Source organism: Staurois parvus, unplaced genomic scaffold (genome assembly GCF_062004578.1).
Source record: "Staurois parvus isolate SC_StPar_1 unplaced genomic scaffold, SC_StPar_1.0 ptg000264l, whole genome shotgun sequence".
Taxonomy (NCBI): Eukaryota; Metazoa; Chordata; class Amphibia; order Anura; family Ranidae; genus Staurois; species Staurois parvus.
The window spans coordinates 7,705,577-7,721,750 of NW_028318060.1; the positions used below are offsets into that span (position 1 = coordinate 7,705,577).

Here is a 16,174-nt window from a genome sequence, read left to right on the forward strand (position 1 = left end):
TTGTACAGGATCTCAGCGAATCATTGATAGTGACTTCTCAGATTTTGATGTTGATGATGGTATTGGAGTTGTGCCTCCAGGTGCGTTGGTAAAAGGCATGGTCCCATCTTTGCTTTATTGCTTTTGTTCCACTTATTCAGAATTCTGTAGGATGTTCATTTTGGAGATTCAGTGTATTGTGGAGACTACTAATAAATACTGAATGTGATTAAGATTCCTATTCTACAGTTACACGGATTAAATGATTAACAACACTGTGTACTCAAATCTGCTTTGATTTATCATTAAAATGATAAAATATGGGGTTATTAAAGATTTTGCTTCACAATGCTCTGAGCTAATAAATGCAACATTGATTTTAGAGCGTGAACACCATGACATCAATTAATGTTCCGAAATGCATAGATTTGTCTTATTTGTTTATTTGTTCTGCTTGTTGAATTAACTAGTCTGTAGTTCCCATGAAACGTTGCTGCTGCACGGTAGTGTTAACAGTGCATGATGCATGGCTGGCAATTTATATTTTGCAAAAATTCAGATACAAAATAGAAATTCTGATATGCCACCACTTATGCTTATAGAAATTGCGTTCAAAGCCTAATTGTTTTAGTACATGTGGGATATACTTTTTGCTGTTACATTATGGAGTTTGGGATCCTTAGTTGTCTGCATAACCTAAAACTATTATCAACTATTGGCGGGGCATCCACTATATTTTACATGTATGACTCTTCGTTAGTTTCTTAACCATCTGCGTTCATGTTTAAATTATTTTAGCAGGATGGAAGGTCCAGGGAAGTAAAGCTGACTCTTCAGCTTCACTGTATCTAAAGTCTTTGAACTGGAAAAATGTAGTAGGTGAAGTTGTATCTCCCAATCCTTAATATTTTTAAGCTTATCTAAAACCAAAACTTTTAAATTTTATGTAGAGTAAGTAAGGTTAAATGCTCTGTCAGGTTTTTTATTATTTTCTGTGCCTCTATATCAAAGGACTAAAAAATACTTTGGACATAGTGAAATATGAAAAAAAATCTTAAAAAAAGAAAACAAATGTAATAAAAAATTAAAAATAATAAAAAAAAGAAAAAAAAATTTTTTTCATACTGTCACCAGTCAGTGTCTCTGATCACTGCCATGCCAGTTATATGATGACACTGTACTGCACTGATGACAGTATGTAAAAAAAAAATAATGAAAATAATTATATATTTTTTTAAATTAAAATTATAATTTTTTTTTTCATACTGTCACCAGTCAGTGTCCCTGATCACCGCCATGCCAGTTATATGATGATGCTGTACTGCACTGGTAACAGTATGTAAAAAAAAATAGTGAACTTTATTTTTTAATTTTTTCATTTTCCGAAAAATTATGACAAAAAAAATACAACTTCAAAAAACGCGCCATGCCTCTTATGAAGTATGTCGGACTGTCTACTTTGCAAAAAGGGGTCATTTGGGGGATATCTGTACTGTTCTGACATTCTTGGACCTCAAGAAATTAGATTGGCTGTCAGTACTTCAGGATTGATCAATTTTCAGATCTATACCATAGTTTGTGAACTCTATAACTTTCCTACAAACTAAATAATACATCCTAATTTGGGTTATTTTCACCAAAGACATGTAGTGGAACACATCTTGGCCTAAATTTATGAAGAACAATTATTTATTTGCAAACTTTTATAACAGAAACAATGAAAATTTGTTTTTTTTTCAAAATTTTCGGTCTTTTTTTGTTAATTTAGCAAAAAATAAAAACCCCAGTGTTGATTAAATACCACCAAAAGAAAGCTCTAGTTGTGTGAAGAAAATGATAAAATTTTAGTTTGGGTACAATGTTGTATGACCGTGCAATTGTCATTCAAAGTGTGAAAGCGCTGAAACGTGAAAAATGGCCTGGGCAGGAAGGTGTAAAATTGCCCGGTATTCAAATGGTTAAAGAAAAAAAATTGTTCATCACCTTTATTGCTGTCGCAAGGAATGTTAACATCCCCTATGACAGTAATAGGCAGTAACAGGTACCCATTATAGAGGGATCTGGGGTCAGAGGCAGCCGTGGTCGGTCGATCTGTGGGTAGGATGGTTCGGAGGGGGGGTGGTCAGTGGTGGCCATGGTCAGCTGATTGGTGGGTGGGATGGTTGGGGGGTTGGTGGTGCCAGTGGTCAACTGATCAGTGGGTTGGGCTGTTCTGAGGTACTCGGATCACCCCCCTCCCTGTACAGGGTGCTGGCCGCCTCTGACATGCTTGGTCCTGGATCGGTGACATTGTCAGTGCAGTGCTGTTAAAGATTGTGGCAGAGGAGTTGGAAGCCAGTATGTAGGCCAGCGAAGATGTTGTGGTACAGTAGGTTGACATTCCCTGCCTCCAGGTAACCCTCTGTGTCCAGCACCTACCAAGAAGAATGAGATCCGGGCAGCCATGCGGAGAAAACCTGGCTCTGACTGGCGGAGCTCTCTGGCAATAGGCCCGGGGAGTGTGGACTGGACTGGAGCATGCTTCCACCAAGCAGGGGGAGATGACAGGCTTTGGGACAGCCCATGGGAGGGGGTGGTTCAATAGCAATTGAACATTCCTGATTGCTGAAATGTCCATGCAATCTATTTTACAAAAATGTCACAAAAGCATAGGGATAGAGTGCAACAGCTCAGATACCCTAAACAAAATGAGCTCCCTGTTCCTAGGCACTTTTCAAGCGGAGAAGAGAGAGGAGGGGTACATAAATGATCGCATGGCTTATGTGTATGAGAGCTGCAGCATTCATAGTCACAATGCTAGAAATATAGCAAAAGCTATATTATTATTATTATAATACAGGATTTAAATAACGCCAACAGTTTGCGCAGCGCTTTGCAAAATGAAGGTAGACATTACAGTTACAATACAATTTGGTACAAGAGGAAACAGGGGGCCCTGCTCGTTAGAGCTTACAATCTAGGAGGAAGGGTTGAGTGATACAAAAGGTAATAGCTGTGGGGGGATGAGCTGATGGAAGAAATAAATGACAGTTTACTAGGTAGAAGTAGGATAGGCTTCTTTAAAGAGAAAGGTTTTCAGGGATCGTCTAAAGGTGGATAGATTAGGAGACAGCCAGACAGATTGGGATAGGGAGTTCCATAGGAAGGGAGAAGCTCGGGGGAAGTTCTGGAGGTGAGCATGGGGGGAGGTGACATGGGAACTAGAGAGCAGAAGGTCTTGGCAGGATCGAAGAGAACGGTTTGGTTGATATTTTGAGGCCAGGTTGGTGATGTAGCTGGGCAGAGTTGTGGATGGCTTTGTAAGTTGTTGTTAGTATGTAGAATTTTATTCGTTGTGCGAGTTGAAGCCAATGGAGGGATTGGCAGAGAGGGGTAGCAGAAACTGAATGGTTGGTAAGGTGGATGAGCCTGGCAGCAGTATTCATGATGGACTGTAGGGGGGATAGTCCCCTACAGTCTATATAAAGGTAAGCCAATGAGGAGGGAGTTGCAGTAGCTGAGGCGAGAGATAACCAGGGAGTGAATTCGAATTTTTGGTATCATTGATTAAAAAGGGGCATATTCTGGAGATGTTGCGGAGGTTGAGGCAGCATGACTTGGACAGGGATCGGATGTGGGCCTGAAAGGATAGTTCAGAATCCAGGGTTACACCTAGTACTCTGGAATACAGGGATGGGTTAGTGGTGCTATTGATCTTGTCTGAGAAATTGGGTGAAGAGGCACGTGGGGGAGGAAATATTATGAGCTCAGTTTTGGATAGATTGAGCTTTAGGAGGTGGTGTGACATCCAGTCTGATATGTCTGTTAGTAAATTGATGGTACGTGAGGAAACTGATGGGGTGAGCTGAGGAGTAGAGAGATAGATTTGTGTGTCATCAGCATAGAAATGGTATTAGAAACCATGGAAAGCTATCAGCTGACCTAAGGAAGAAGTGTAGATCGAGAATAGGAGAGGTCCAAGGACAGAACTTTGTGGGACCCCGACAGTAAGAGGAGTAGGAGAGATGGAGGCAGAGTTGTAAGTGACACTGCCGTGAAGGTGCGGCAAGATAGGTAAGATTCAAACCACGTAGAGTATAGTCACGGAGACCAAGTAAATAGAGTGTTTTGAGGAGGAGGGTGTGGTCAGCTGTGTCAAAGGCAGCGAAGAGGTCCAAGACCAAGAGTACGGAATAGTGACAGTTGGTTTCAGCGGTTAGTAAGTCGTTTGTGAGTTTTAAGAGAGCAGTTTCTATGGAGTGTTGTGGGCGAAATCCAGATCTAGAAGGTTATTCTCAATAAGGTGGCAGCTCAGCTGGTTGTAGACTAGATGTTCAAGGAGTTTGGAGGCAAAAGGGAGTAAGGAGATGGGTCTTAGGTTGCTAAGATTGGTGAGGTCCAGTGAGGCGTTTTTAAGTATGGGGGTGACTAGCGCATGTTTTAGAGAGTTGAGGAAGATACCAGTAGAAAGGGAGAGATTGAAGATATGAGTTAAAGAGTGAAGGATAGAGCCAGAGGATGACCGTAGTATTTGCGAGGGAACAAGGTCTGGGTGGCAGGTGGTTAGGTGGGCTTTATATAAAAGTTTACCAACTTCCTCTATAGTAGCTGGGTTAAACAAGGGAAGTATAGATTGTGCAGGTGGACAAGGAGTAAGATATCTGTAAAGTGGAGATCTCGTCACGAATTGTATCAATCTTATTTTTGAAGTGATTAGCGATCTCCTGGGCAGTGAGCGTAAAGAAGGACAAAGTAGAGAGTTAAAGGTAGAAAAGAGTTGACGGGGATTGCATAAGAGGGTGTTAATGAGAGTGATAAAATAGGTTTGTTTGGCAGTGTGGAGACAAGAATTGTGTTTTTGAAGGGCAGCTTTATATTGGTTGAAGTCTTGATGAGTCTTAGTCTTATGTTATAAACGCTCAAGAGCACGGCTACGTTTTTGAGGCATCTGGTATTGTCTGTTTGCCAGGGCTGTAGCGGTTGGGGCCTAATTCTGTGTGTTGTGAGGGGGCCAATGTGTTCAGGGAGGATGACAGTGAACTATTGTAGACAGAAGTGGCCAGGTTGGGGCAGGACAGGGCTGAGATTTTGTCATAGAGACAATCTGTTGCCAAAAAAAGAAGAGAAGGGTTAAGATAACGAAGGTTTCTACGGGTAACTGGTAGTTTGAAGACGAAGAGGAGGAAGCCAAAGAGAGAGTGAAGCTAATAAGGGAGTGATCAGAGAGAGGAAAAGGAAAGTTGGTGAGGTTGCAAGGAGTGCATAGGTAGGAGAATACAAGGTTGAGGCAGTTACCAGTCAAGTGAGTAGAAGCATGTGTCCATTGTTTTAGGTCAAAAGAAGTGGTTAGGCTCAGAAGTTTAGAGGTAGTAGGAGTGGTAAGATTAACAGGGATGTTGAAGTCACCAAGAATGATAGTGGGAATTTCAGAAAAGAGAAAGTAAGGTAGCCAGGCAGAAGTCATCAAGGAAGCTTGATACCGATCCAGGAGGCCGATTGATCACAGCAATTATTAAAGAAACCGGAGAGAACAGACAAATACAGTGAACTTCAAATGAGGAGACGGACAGAGAGGGGGGGGTGAATGAAGGACCTGACAAGTGCTTTGAGGGGATAGGAGGATTCCAACTCCACCTCCTTTCTGTCCACTAGGCCTGGGAGAGTGAGTCCAAAAGAGACCACCATGGGAGAGGGCAGCAGGAGATGGAAAGTCAGATTCATGAAGCCAGGTTTCCGTATTTGCAAGCAAGTTAACGTTTGTGATAAAAAGGTCATGGACAGAGGTGAGTTTGTTACAGATAGAGCGGGCAATCCAGAGGGCACGGGAAAAGGGGAGTCTTGTTCTAGGAAGAAGAGGAATAGTAACTAGATTGTGTGGATTGTGGCTACAGTTAGAGGATAGGGGGTTCCGGGTGTGATGTTCAAAGGAAAAGATGGCTGCCCATGATTTGGGGAAATGTCTCCAAATGTTAGGAGAAGCAGAAGGGTGAGAGAGGTAATATGGGAGTATGACTTATATGGAGGGACAGGTTCCAGTGTCCTGGAGGTTTTATTAGTATGTGGGTTCAGAATTAGCAGGAGTTGATGAGTACAGTAGTAAGGTGAAGACAGGAGTCAGAGTGATATATATAAGCTGTGGGGTTGAGAAGAGCGGTGAAGGAGAGAGAGTTTGAAGAGAGAGGACACAACTGTGAGAAGGAGGTGTAGGGAGTGCATGTTACAGAGTGGTGAGAGGAAGCAGACTGCATAAGAGCTGAAAGATCTGGATGAGAAAACAGGTCACCTGCATTCTGTTTAGTATTTGAAGTTGTCTACTTCTCGCTTTGTGCATATGCTGAAGTGCAGAACTGAAGTGCAATGCTCAATCTTAATCCAAGATCAATACTTTGTCCAAAATGATAGTTGTTAATGCTACCCCTGGCTGTGCTGCCCCTCCTAAGGAAGGCCTAAATTTATACTGAGTTGGGTGGGGGTATTGCCAATTAATCAATTAGGAATGCATAGCAGAGACACGTGACTAGCAGGGCAAACTTCTCATACCAAAGGAGGACTACAAGACACAACAAGAGAGCAGGAGGGCAGAGTTATAAAGATTAGGATCAGCTCATAAATTTGGGTTAGACAATAAGAGCAAAATAAACACCACAGTAATATGGACTAGAGTTAAAGATTTGTTGAAGCAGTAAGAATGACCAATAAAAACATCTATAGTTATGAATCAGCTTCAGTTAGAGGTGGATTTTAAAAGCAGTATAGATTACCATATAGCCGTGCAGGGTGAATTGGCATTCATACATGACATGGGCAATATTAAAGATCGATATTGCTAGCAGATATTTACCATATAGCAGTGCAGGGTGAATTAGCATTCATACATGGCATGGGTGATATTACAGATGGATATTGCTAGCAGACATTTACCATATAGCAGTGTAGGGTGAATTAGCATTTATACATGGCATGAGCGATATTACAGATGGATATTGCTAGAACACATTTACCATATAGCAGTGCAGGGTGAATTAGCATTCCTACATGGCATGGGCGATATTACAGATGGATATTGCTAGCAGACATTTACCTGTGCTGGGATAGAGAAGAGTTATTCAGATGATGCAGAGCCGAAGTGCAATGCTTAATACTTAATCCAAGATCAATACTATATCCATGATGATTGTTGCCAATGCTACCCCTTGCTTACTATACAAAACAGCATGACATTAGAACAAAAGTTGTATGGTAACAGAGGCTTTGACATACCTACGCTGAGGCCTACCATCTGTCATGACTTGACTTGGTATGATTTTATATTGCTTTCTACATATCAGTTATTGTGATCCCTGATCATTACCATGCATGCCTTTTCTTGATGTATAATGTCCAAGCATTAATAAAAACTATTTGAAAAGATATTGTAAATACTGTAGTAAAGAAAGGGCAATGATCCCAAAAGTGATAGCAGATTTTAAGAAAAAAATGTTTCTCTGGAGCTCTGCTTAAATCAAGCAAAGTTTTCTGCTGGAAAACTAGGCGTATTTTTGTAAAGTAGTGAACATGACGTTCACTAAACATTCACTGCAGATGTACCTCTTGGTGCATTTGCTTGAAATTACAGTGATTTATTATCCTGCAGTAAATATTTGCTGAATGTCATATTTGTTTCTGTATAAATATGCACCCTAAGAATTGTAACATACTATATTCCTAGGCTCCAAATATTACAATTTTTTATATTTCTAATTCATGTTTTTCTTTATTCCAATACAGTAACTGTATTATTTTACCTAATTAAAATATACAGAGACCAAGCACAAATTGTAGTGCTGCAAGTCGCTTACCCCTGGTTCACATCTGTGCAGGTGGTGCCACTGCAGGACCCGCTCAAATGCCTGCAGCCACACCACCCACACAGAGGAAAGCGGGATCCACAGGCGGGTGCCGTTAATTCAAATGACACACCGCCTGCACTGGAAATCGCAACCGTACTGGGAACCTCAGTTTCCGTGCAGGCTGCGATTTCAAAAGTAGTGCAGGGACTTCTTCCATGCGTGCGTGAATGGGCTCTCGTGCCCGTGCAAATCATGGCCCGCATGACCGCACAGATGTAAACCAGGGCTTAAAGTACATCTTAACATAGTAAGAGAAATCAATGAACACATAATTATAATTAAACTTTAAAAAAAACTCACTTCCAGTAGTTTTCCACAAAGTAGTACAGCAGCTCACATAATTATAAAATTATAACTACTTTTTTGGAGCTCACATCTACTTTTTTAAGGGAAAGGAGCTATACTTTCAATCCAGGACAATCTCCTATTAGATCCTTGTTTATGTGGCTTAATACAATCAGTTAGATCCTTTGGAGAATTCCCGGCATCCTAAAAACAGGAAAACCCCCCAGCATACTTACCTTTTTTCCTGGGTGTCTTTGGCTAGGTCAGATAATGCCACATCATGTCTTTGCCTTCTTCCTCTGGCAGAGAACGAAACCTAAATGCTGCACAGTGGTGCTACATAATGAGTCATTGGTCCAGTATATGAGTCCAGGAGGGGATCATGTTCTAGGCTCACATAAAGTGGGTTGAATGACGTTGGGTTTCATTCAACCTAGTAGAGGCATGGCAAAGGATCAGTGAATCTACAGGGGGCAGCACCAGAGATCAGATGAGCTGCTTTGTTGTTTTCTGACATTGCCGGAGGATGCTTTTTTTGGATAAGTGCTCAAGCTGAAATTAGGCTTTACTAACTGTTGAGATAAGGAAATTCAGTATTCCAATTACAAACTGTTTATTTGAAAAAGTTTGTATAAGTAAAGTATACATTACAACAGATAGGTCATTACATACGTATATGCAATATAGTATCAAAAAGCATAACAAAATATCTTTGTACAAAGAGATATAATGTACATTTTGTATAACAAATACCCTGAAATCAGTTTAAATCACTATTACATTGTATAATGTAATACTGTTATAATGAATCACTGATATACTGTTGACTTATCAAAAAAGAAAAGATAAATAAAAAAGGGAAAATAAGGAATCAAACACATTTAGGTCTTAATCACTGAGTGTTTTTCTGATAGCGAGCCATGGGTCCCATTTTGCATTGAAGTTATGCATGGTTTCAGAGGTCATATGGAAAATTCTCTCAGACAGCATAACACAGTTAACTCTATCCATGATATGTGAGAAGGGAACCAAAGGGCTTTTCCAATTGAAGGCTATAGACCACTGTGTGGTGGCAACACAGATAGTATGGATCAGTTGTATTACAATGTGGGGCAAGCCAGGAATTGGTGCAAATAATAAACATATCGATGGAGAGAGAATGGCGGGGCCAGACAGCAGACGAGAGACTAAAGAAGATATTCTAAGCCATATCGGTTTCAAAACGTCACAATCCTAAAACATATGTAAGAAAGAGCCCACCGTTGAGCAGCCTCTAAAACAATTCTCAGAAGAATTCACATACATATTATGAATTCTAGAAGGAGTATAATACCAATGAGTTATTACTTTCATAGCTGTTTCTCTTATGGAAATAGAACGGGTGCATTTACGAAAATTCAGTAACATGTTAGACCATTCCACTAAAGAGTTTTGGGCACTACATTCCTGTTCCCACTGTAACATGTAAGAATGTTTATCCAGAATAGGTGATGCTTGTATAACTTTGTAGATAGATGATATAATACCCTTACCTCTAGGAGAACATTTACATATCCTTTCATAAATAGTCATATCTTTTGAGGCAGATAAGGAATACTTTCTGGCAAAAAATTGTCTAATTTGATGATATCTATGTAGTTCTCTATGGGGGATATTTTTAAGAGAATAAATATCTGAAAATGAAATAAAACCTGAACTATTTTGTAATGAGTATAATGTAGTCAATTTATTGATTTCCCACCACATAAAAGTTTTTGGAGATGAGAATGCAGAACCCAATTTAGGATCTTCCAAAAAGGAAATCAACGGAGAAAACTGAGAGATCAAGTTACATTTGTTTTTATGTGAGTTCCATCGATATACAGATTGTGCTACGAGAGTGTTATATGGGGCAATCATTGTATGAGATATACTAGATGCCAAAAGCAAACTGGGCAGGTAGTAAGGATATATTGACCCTGACTCAAATCTAATCCAGGGGACATTAGAGTGGTGGATATTCCATTGTTCAAGTTGAGCAAATCTGGCAGCAAGATAATACGACCATAAATGTGGAACTCCCAATCCACCAGAGGATTGTGAGTTATAAAGTATTGTTTTACAGAATCTTGGACATTTGCCAAGCCATATAAATATATTTTCTCTCTTTGAATGTTATCTAGAAATGCTTTCGAAAATTTTTATTGTTAGGGCTCTAAATAGGTACAATAGTTTAGGAAGTATACTCATTTTAACCATTTGACTCCCGGCCAATAGCCGTATGGCATCCTGAAAAATGTACTAGCGTTCCATGCGCAGTTCGCGTGCTTGCAGAGCCGCGCAGCGGCGCGATCTGTCACCGGCTGTGTACCTCAGACGCGGCCGATGACAGATCTGAGTACCGGCCCCCATTGCCTGTACAATGTGACCTGCTGTGACCAATCACAGCAGGTCACATGACAGTTGTATACAATGGATGGCTTCATTCATGTCATCCATTGTATACTAGTGTCTAGCTGTGAATGGTCACAGCTAATCACATGCACATGTCATGTGATTAGCTGTGGCCAAATCACAGCTAAGCACAAAAAAAAATAAAAAACCCTGAATGAATCGATGTCATTCAGATAAATGCTTGCTTATAGCAAAGTAATTCTTTACTATAAGCAAATTGTGTAAAAAAAAATAAAAAATACTGATCACTTCCCCAAAGTAGTACAATGTTACTATGGTAACATTGTACTACTTTGGACATAGTGAAATATGAAAAAAAAGAAAACAAATTTAAAATTTTTTTTTAAATAATAAAAAAAATAAAAAAAATTAAAAGAAAAAAATATATATATTTTTTCACACTTTCACCAGTCAGTGTCCCTGATCACCGCCAGGCCAGTTATTTGATGACGCTGTACTGCACTGGTGACAGTATGTAAAAAAAAAAATCGTGAAAATAATTTTTTGCATTTTTTTTATTTTCCGAAAAATGATAACAAAAAAAATACTTCGAAAAACTCGCCATGCCTCTTATGAAGTACGTCGGACTGTTTACTTTGCAAAAAGGAGTCATGTGGGAGATATCTGTACTGTTCTGACATTTGGAGGATATCTGTACTGTTCTGACATTCTTGCACCTCAAGAAAATAGATTGGCTGTCAGTACTTCAGGATTGATGAATATTCAGATCTATACCATAGTTTGTGAACTCTATAACCTTCCTACAAACTAAAAAATACATCCTAATTTGGGTTATTTTCACCAAAGACATGTAGCAGAATACATCTCAGCCTAAATTTATGAAGAACAATTATTTATTTGCAAACTTTTATAACAGAAACAAAGAAAAACATGTTTTTTTTTCAAAATTTTTGGTCTTTTTTTGTTAATTTAGCAAAAAATAAAAACCCCAGCGAAGATTAAATACCACCAAAAGAAAGCTCTAGTTGTGTGAAGAAAATGATAAAATTTTAGTTTGGGTACAATGTTGTATGACCGTGCAATTGTCATTCAAAGTGTGAGAGCGCTGAAACCTGAAAAATGGCCTGGGCAGGAAGGTTTAAAATTGCCCGGTATTCAATTGGTTAATGGCTGTCACTCTGCCCAAAAAAATATATAGGTAATGTTTTCCAGAGTTTAAAAAGATTTGTAATTTTTTTATGAATAGTATGGAAATTGTAATAGAATAGGTCACTAGAGGAGTGTATCAGATCAATTCCTAAACAGGGAATCAAATCTTTAGACCATTGAAATGGGAAAGAGATTTTAAGTCTTTCTCTCATTAGAGAAGATATATTAATTGATAATGCATTAGATTTACTGAGATTGACCTGTAGACCAGAAAGGGAGGAGAATTTTTCAAGGGTAGAAAGAAGGTTCGGTAAAGAGAGTAATGGTTTAGTGATAAAAAAGTAGGGCATCATCTGCATATAAACAAAGTTTAAATTCTTGAAAACCGTTAGAATATCCTGCAATGTCTGGATGTTCCTTAATCGCTTTAGCAAGGGGCTCCATCGCCAAGGCAAAAATTAGGGGAGAAAGAGGACACCCCTGATGGGTGCCTCTACCCACAGAAAAAAACTCCTGAGTTAAAGCCAGGAATTTTGATCCTTGTTTTGGGGGAATGGTAGAACGCTTGAAAACCTTGATTGAATTCCCCAACCAAACCAAATCGATGAAGAAATGTATTAAGATAGGGCCATGTTACACTATTAAAAGCTTTGTGGATGTGTAAACTTAATATAACCACCTCTTTAGAGTTCAGATTGGCATCTTGTATGACATTCGTAGCCAGCCTATTATTGTCTGTAATTAGCCTGTTCGGTTTAAAATCCTGATTGATCTGGTGAGATAATAGAAGGAATAATAGAGGCCAGTCTGTTAGCTAGAATTCTCCTACATATTTTTAGATCATTATTAATTACGGAGATTGGCTTGTAATTTTTGAGGATAAAGGTGGTCTTTTTTAGGCTTAGGTAACAATGACATATTTACCAATAATATTTCGTAAGGGAAATGATGACCCTGAAGAATGAAATTGAAAAGAGTTGGCAATTTAGGGTCCAAAATTGTGGCAAAATTCTTATAGTAAGCTGAGGTATATCCATCTGGGCCTGGCTCTGTAGAACGTTTTAAAGATTTAATAACATTTCTACTTCTGCTTCTGTGCAAGGTGAATTTAATATATCTTTTTAGGTCTTTGTAACTGAAGGGAGGGGGATATTATTAAACCATTCCAAAATGGAATCAGATATTGTATCCAAAGGAGGGGTGAGTAGGTTCTTATAGAAATTTTTTGACACTTCTTTAGGTAATGAGGAGATTGTACTTGATGCAGAATTAAGTTTGTATACGTGAGGGGTACTTATTGTTTGTTTTAGTTTTCGTGCAAACATAGTTGAAGCTGAATTGCTATATAGTAAAAATGTGGCTTTTGACCATTTTAAATTTTTTTTCTGTCTTAGCAGATAAAACCGTGTCCAATTCTAATCTCTTATCTGATATGGCTTGAGAGATATCATTAGAAGGAGTTTGAGCATGTATGTTATATAACAGTTTTAATTCCTTAATGAGAGAATGAATTTGTAGCCAATTTTCTTTATTTCATGCTGAAGCAATACTAATAAAGTGGCCTCATAAGACAGCCTTATGAATAACCCATACAATAGGGATGGGTGTTTCTGGTATAGAATTCAAAGTGAAATATTCCTCTAGAGCTGAAGTAATTTTGGTTTTTATAGAAAGGTCAGAAAGTAAGGAGTCATTCAGACGTCATGAGTATGAAGTATCAGGCATGCCAATACATGAAATGTCCAGTCTGACCATATGATGGTCCGACCAGGCACAAGGATATATATCAGCCGAAAGAAAACCTGCCAAAATGACTGGAGTACAAAAAATATAGACAAGTCTGGCTTGAGTTTGATGAGGGTGTGAAAAGAAATACTATTCTTTAGCACCAGTATTATGGGCCCTCCAGGAGTCAATTAATTGATTATTATTCAGAAGCCTTACAAGAGTTTTAGGAAATACTTTTGAGTTGGTGGCTGGGTTACTTCTATCCAGAGAAGACTGAAATACTAGATTGAAATCCCCACCCGCCAGCATATGGGGGGAATAATATCCCTCTAAAAACATAAAAAAAACTCCCTAAAAAACACCGTATGGGCCTCATTAGGGGCATAAACATTTGCGATGGTAAGCTCTTTACCAGCCAAAGAACCCTTGATGATTAAGAATCTGCTTTCAGTATCTCTGTACACTTGTTGGATATCAAATGTCAAAGAGTTGTAAAAAAAAATAGCAGCTCCTCTCCGTTTAGAAGAGAACGTTGTAAAGAAAGCTTGAGAAAAGGATTTCTGGAAATATTTTATCAATTTGAAAATGTATCTGTTGTAACATAATTATTTTTGCACCTATTTTTTATATTGTATAAAAGCTTTTCTGCGTTTTGATGGGGAATTAAATCCCTGAACATTGTGTGAAATTATTTTAATTACCATTATGTGGAAATTAAGTAACTATAAAACAAAATATTTGTTTTATGAAGGTATAGAAATCTTGGGGTTCTGCACACAAAAGTCGATGATAAAGTATGTAGAGATCTTAGTTTATAAACCTGTATTAGTCTGTGTCGAATAGAGAGAATAGAATACAAAATCAGGATCTTTAGGCTTAAGACATTTACATTACCCAGGAGCCGCAATGAAATATAAAATAACTTGTAAACTTTGTCAAGACAGCCAGCAAAAAAACAAAAAGCTAGCGGACAAAGGAAGGTAACATAAATACAACAAAAAAAATGGATCAGGGATCTCTTCGACACCTGATAACAATCTGTTACTCGTGGGACTAATATGTCCCAAATTCAAACTTGGCAATACTTTAAACAGAGAATATGCCAAGTTTGAATAGGGCTGCATTACTGCGGAATGGACGGGCAGTACTGGGAAAAATAAAATAGTTATACAACAGAAAGGTGCAATGCTTTAATTATAAACTGATGCACCTCAGAGATAGGGAGCGTAATTCTGCATAGAAGGAGCTTAACATTAAGCAACAAGCTTTAAATCATAAAGGTATACCCAGAGAGACCGATCATAATCATATAGCTGTTATGTGAAGAAGAGAAAAGACAAAAAAAAAGGAGTCTTTCTCTTCAACTTTTTCAACTAAATTTTTACCACTAGTGTAGCTCTACTTCAAGGTTACTCATAATGATGTAGTAGACTGTAGTAATTAACTTTTCATCCAATCTCATGGCGAACACGACGTCTGTCACATCTGGACACCAGAGTGAACCAATTTGTTGTTGGACGAGGCTTGTTTGGTGGACTAAGTGAAGAGTCATAAATAGAACCGTTATGCGGAATGACGAGTTTGAAAGGAAACCCCCTTCTATACTGGATCCTGGCTGATGCAAGTGATGTTGTCACTTCTTTCATTTTACGGCGTCTCTCTAGTGTAGCTGGTGAGATGTCAGGAAACATTTGAATATTAACTCCATCTAAGAAGATGTTTTGAGTGTTCCTCACAGATCTTAGTATGTCTTCTTTAATTAAAAAGTTCTTCAAGTGAAGGCCATGGGATCCTGGTCAGGTAATAGTGATTTGAATAATTTAATTGCAGCTAGCATCAGATCTGTGACTGATTCAGGGATCCCACAAATTCTGAGATTGTTTCTCCTGTTTCGATTGTCAAGATCTTCAACTTGGGCTTGAACTAATGAAAAGGGATTCATGTTCTCTGCTGAGATCTGTATAAGCCAGACTGAGTTCATCATGTTTCATCTCAAGCCTGTCAGTGCGGCCCCCTAGAGGGGCTAACTCCTGTGAAAGAGTGAAAGCCTTATGCAGTTCTGATTGGAATTTAGCTGCTATTTTATGATACATATTCTCTAAACTCTTGTCAAGATCAACTTTAGTGAGATAATGAGAGTACTCACAATCTTGTGGAGTGATTATTGTATCATGATCTGATGAAGGCAATATAGGAGAAGCTGAGAGGTCGCCATTGACATCTTGAGCCATGTGCGATCTTTCCTGTTCCCGCATAACATATTGAGTTAGGGATTTCTGGGCACTCTTGTGCTGTTTTCTCCTTGAGGCAGGCATGCAAAGGATCTGATGATCGAGAGTATGATAGAAAAAGTGTAAATATTGGTCTGAAGCCCCTCTAACATAGCAGGATTCCCATCCGGTGTGCGGAGCTGAGCCAACTAGCTGCTTCTCCGTTCCATGCCGCACATGCGCCCCCCAGAAATTCACCATTCCAATGAGGCTTACTCACGAATTTACATTGTGAGAAGAAACATTAAAGCACAATCATTGTAAAGCAGGCCTGTGTGCAAAGTCTTAACAAAGCTGCATCTAGAATATACAGTTTTGTGTTTCAAAAAAAGTCTTGGAGGACCTCACGTATGAGAAACATTTTGCTGAATTTATAAAATTTTGAGAAAAGGGGATATGAGAACTTTAAATGTATAAATATGTATGTAAAATTCAGTAAAAAGTTGTTCAGGTTTTGGCAAATTCAGCATACTCTAATAAAACTGATAGAAGGCATTTCTG

At 38.7% G+C, this 16,174-nt stretch overlaps 1 protein-coding gene across 24 annotated transcripts in view; it reads left to right on the forward strand.

Moving 5' to 3' along the window:
• Nucleotides 1-16,174, forward strand: part of RIMS1 (regulating synaptic membrane exocytosis 1) — a 438,679-nt gene that overhangs the window by 218,560 nt on the left and 203,945 nt on the right. For 22 of the 24 annotated variants that reach the window (XM_089681365.1, XM_089681367.1, XM_089681368.1 and 19 more), the window contains one exon: nucleotides 9-80. The exons of the other annotated variants lie outside the window; for them this stretch is intronic. In XM_089681365.1, coding sequence (XP_089537491.1) covers nucleotides 9-80 — 72 coding nt within the window. The remainder of the gene's footprint in view (nucleotides 1-8; nucleotides 81-16,174) is intronic. 24 annotated transcript variants of the gene reach the window in all.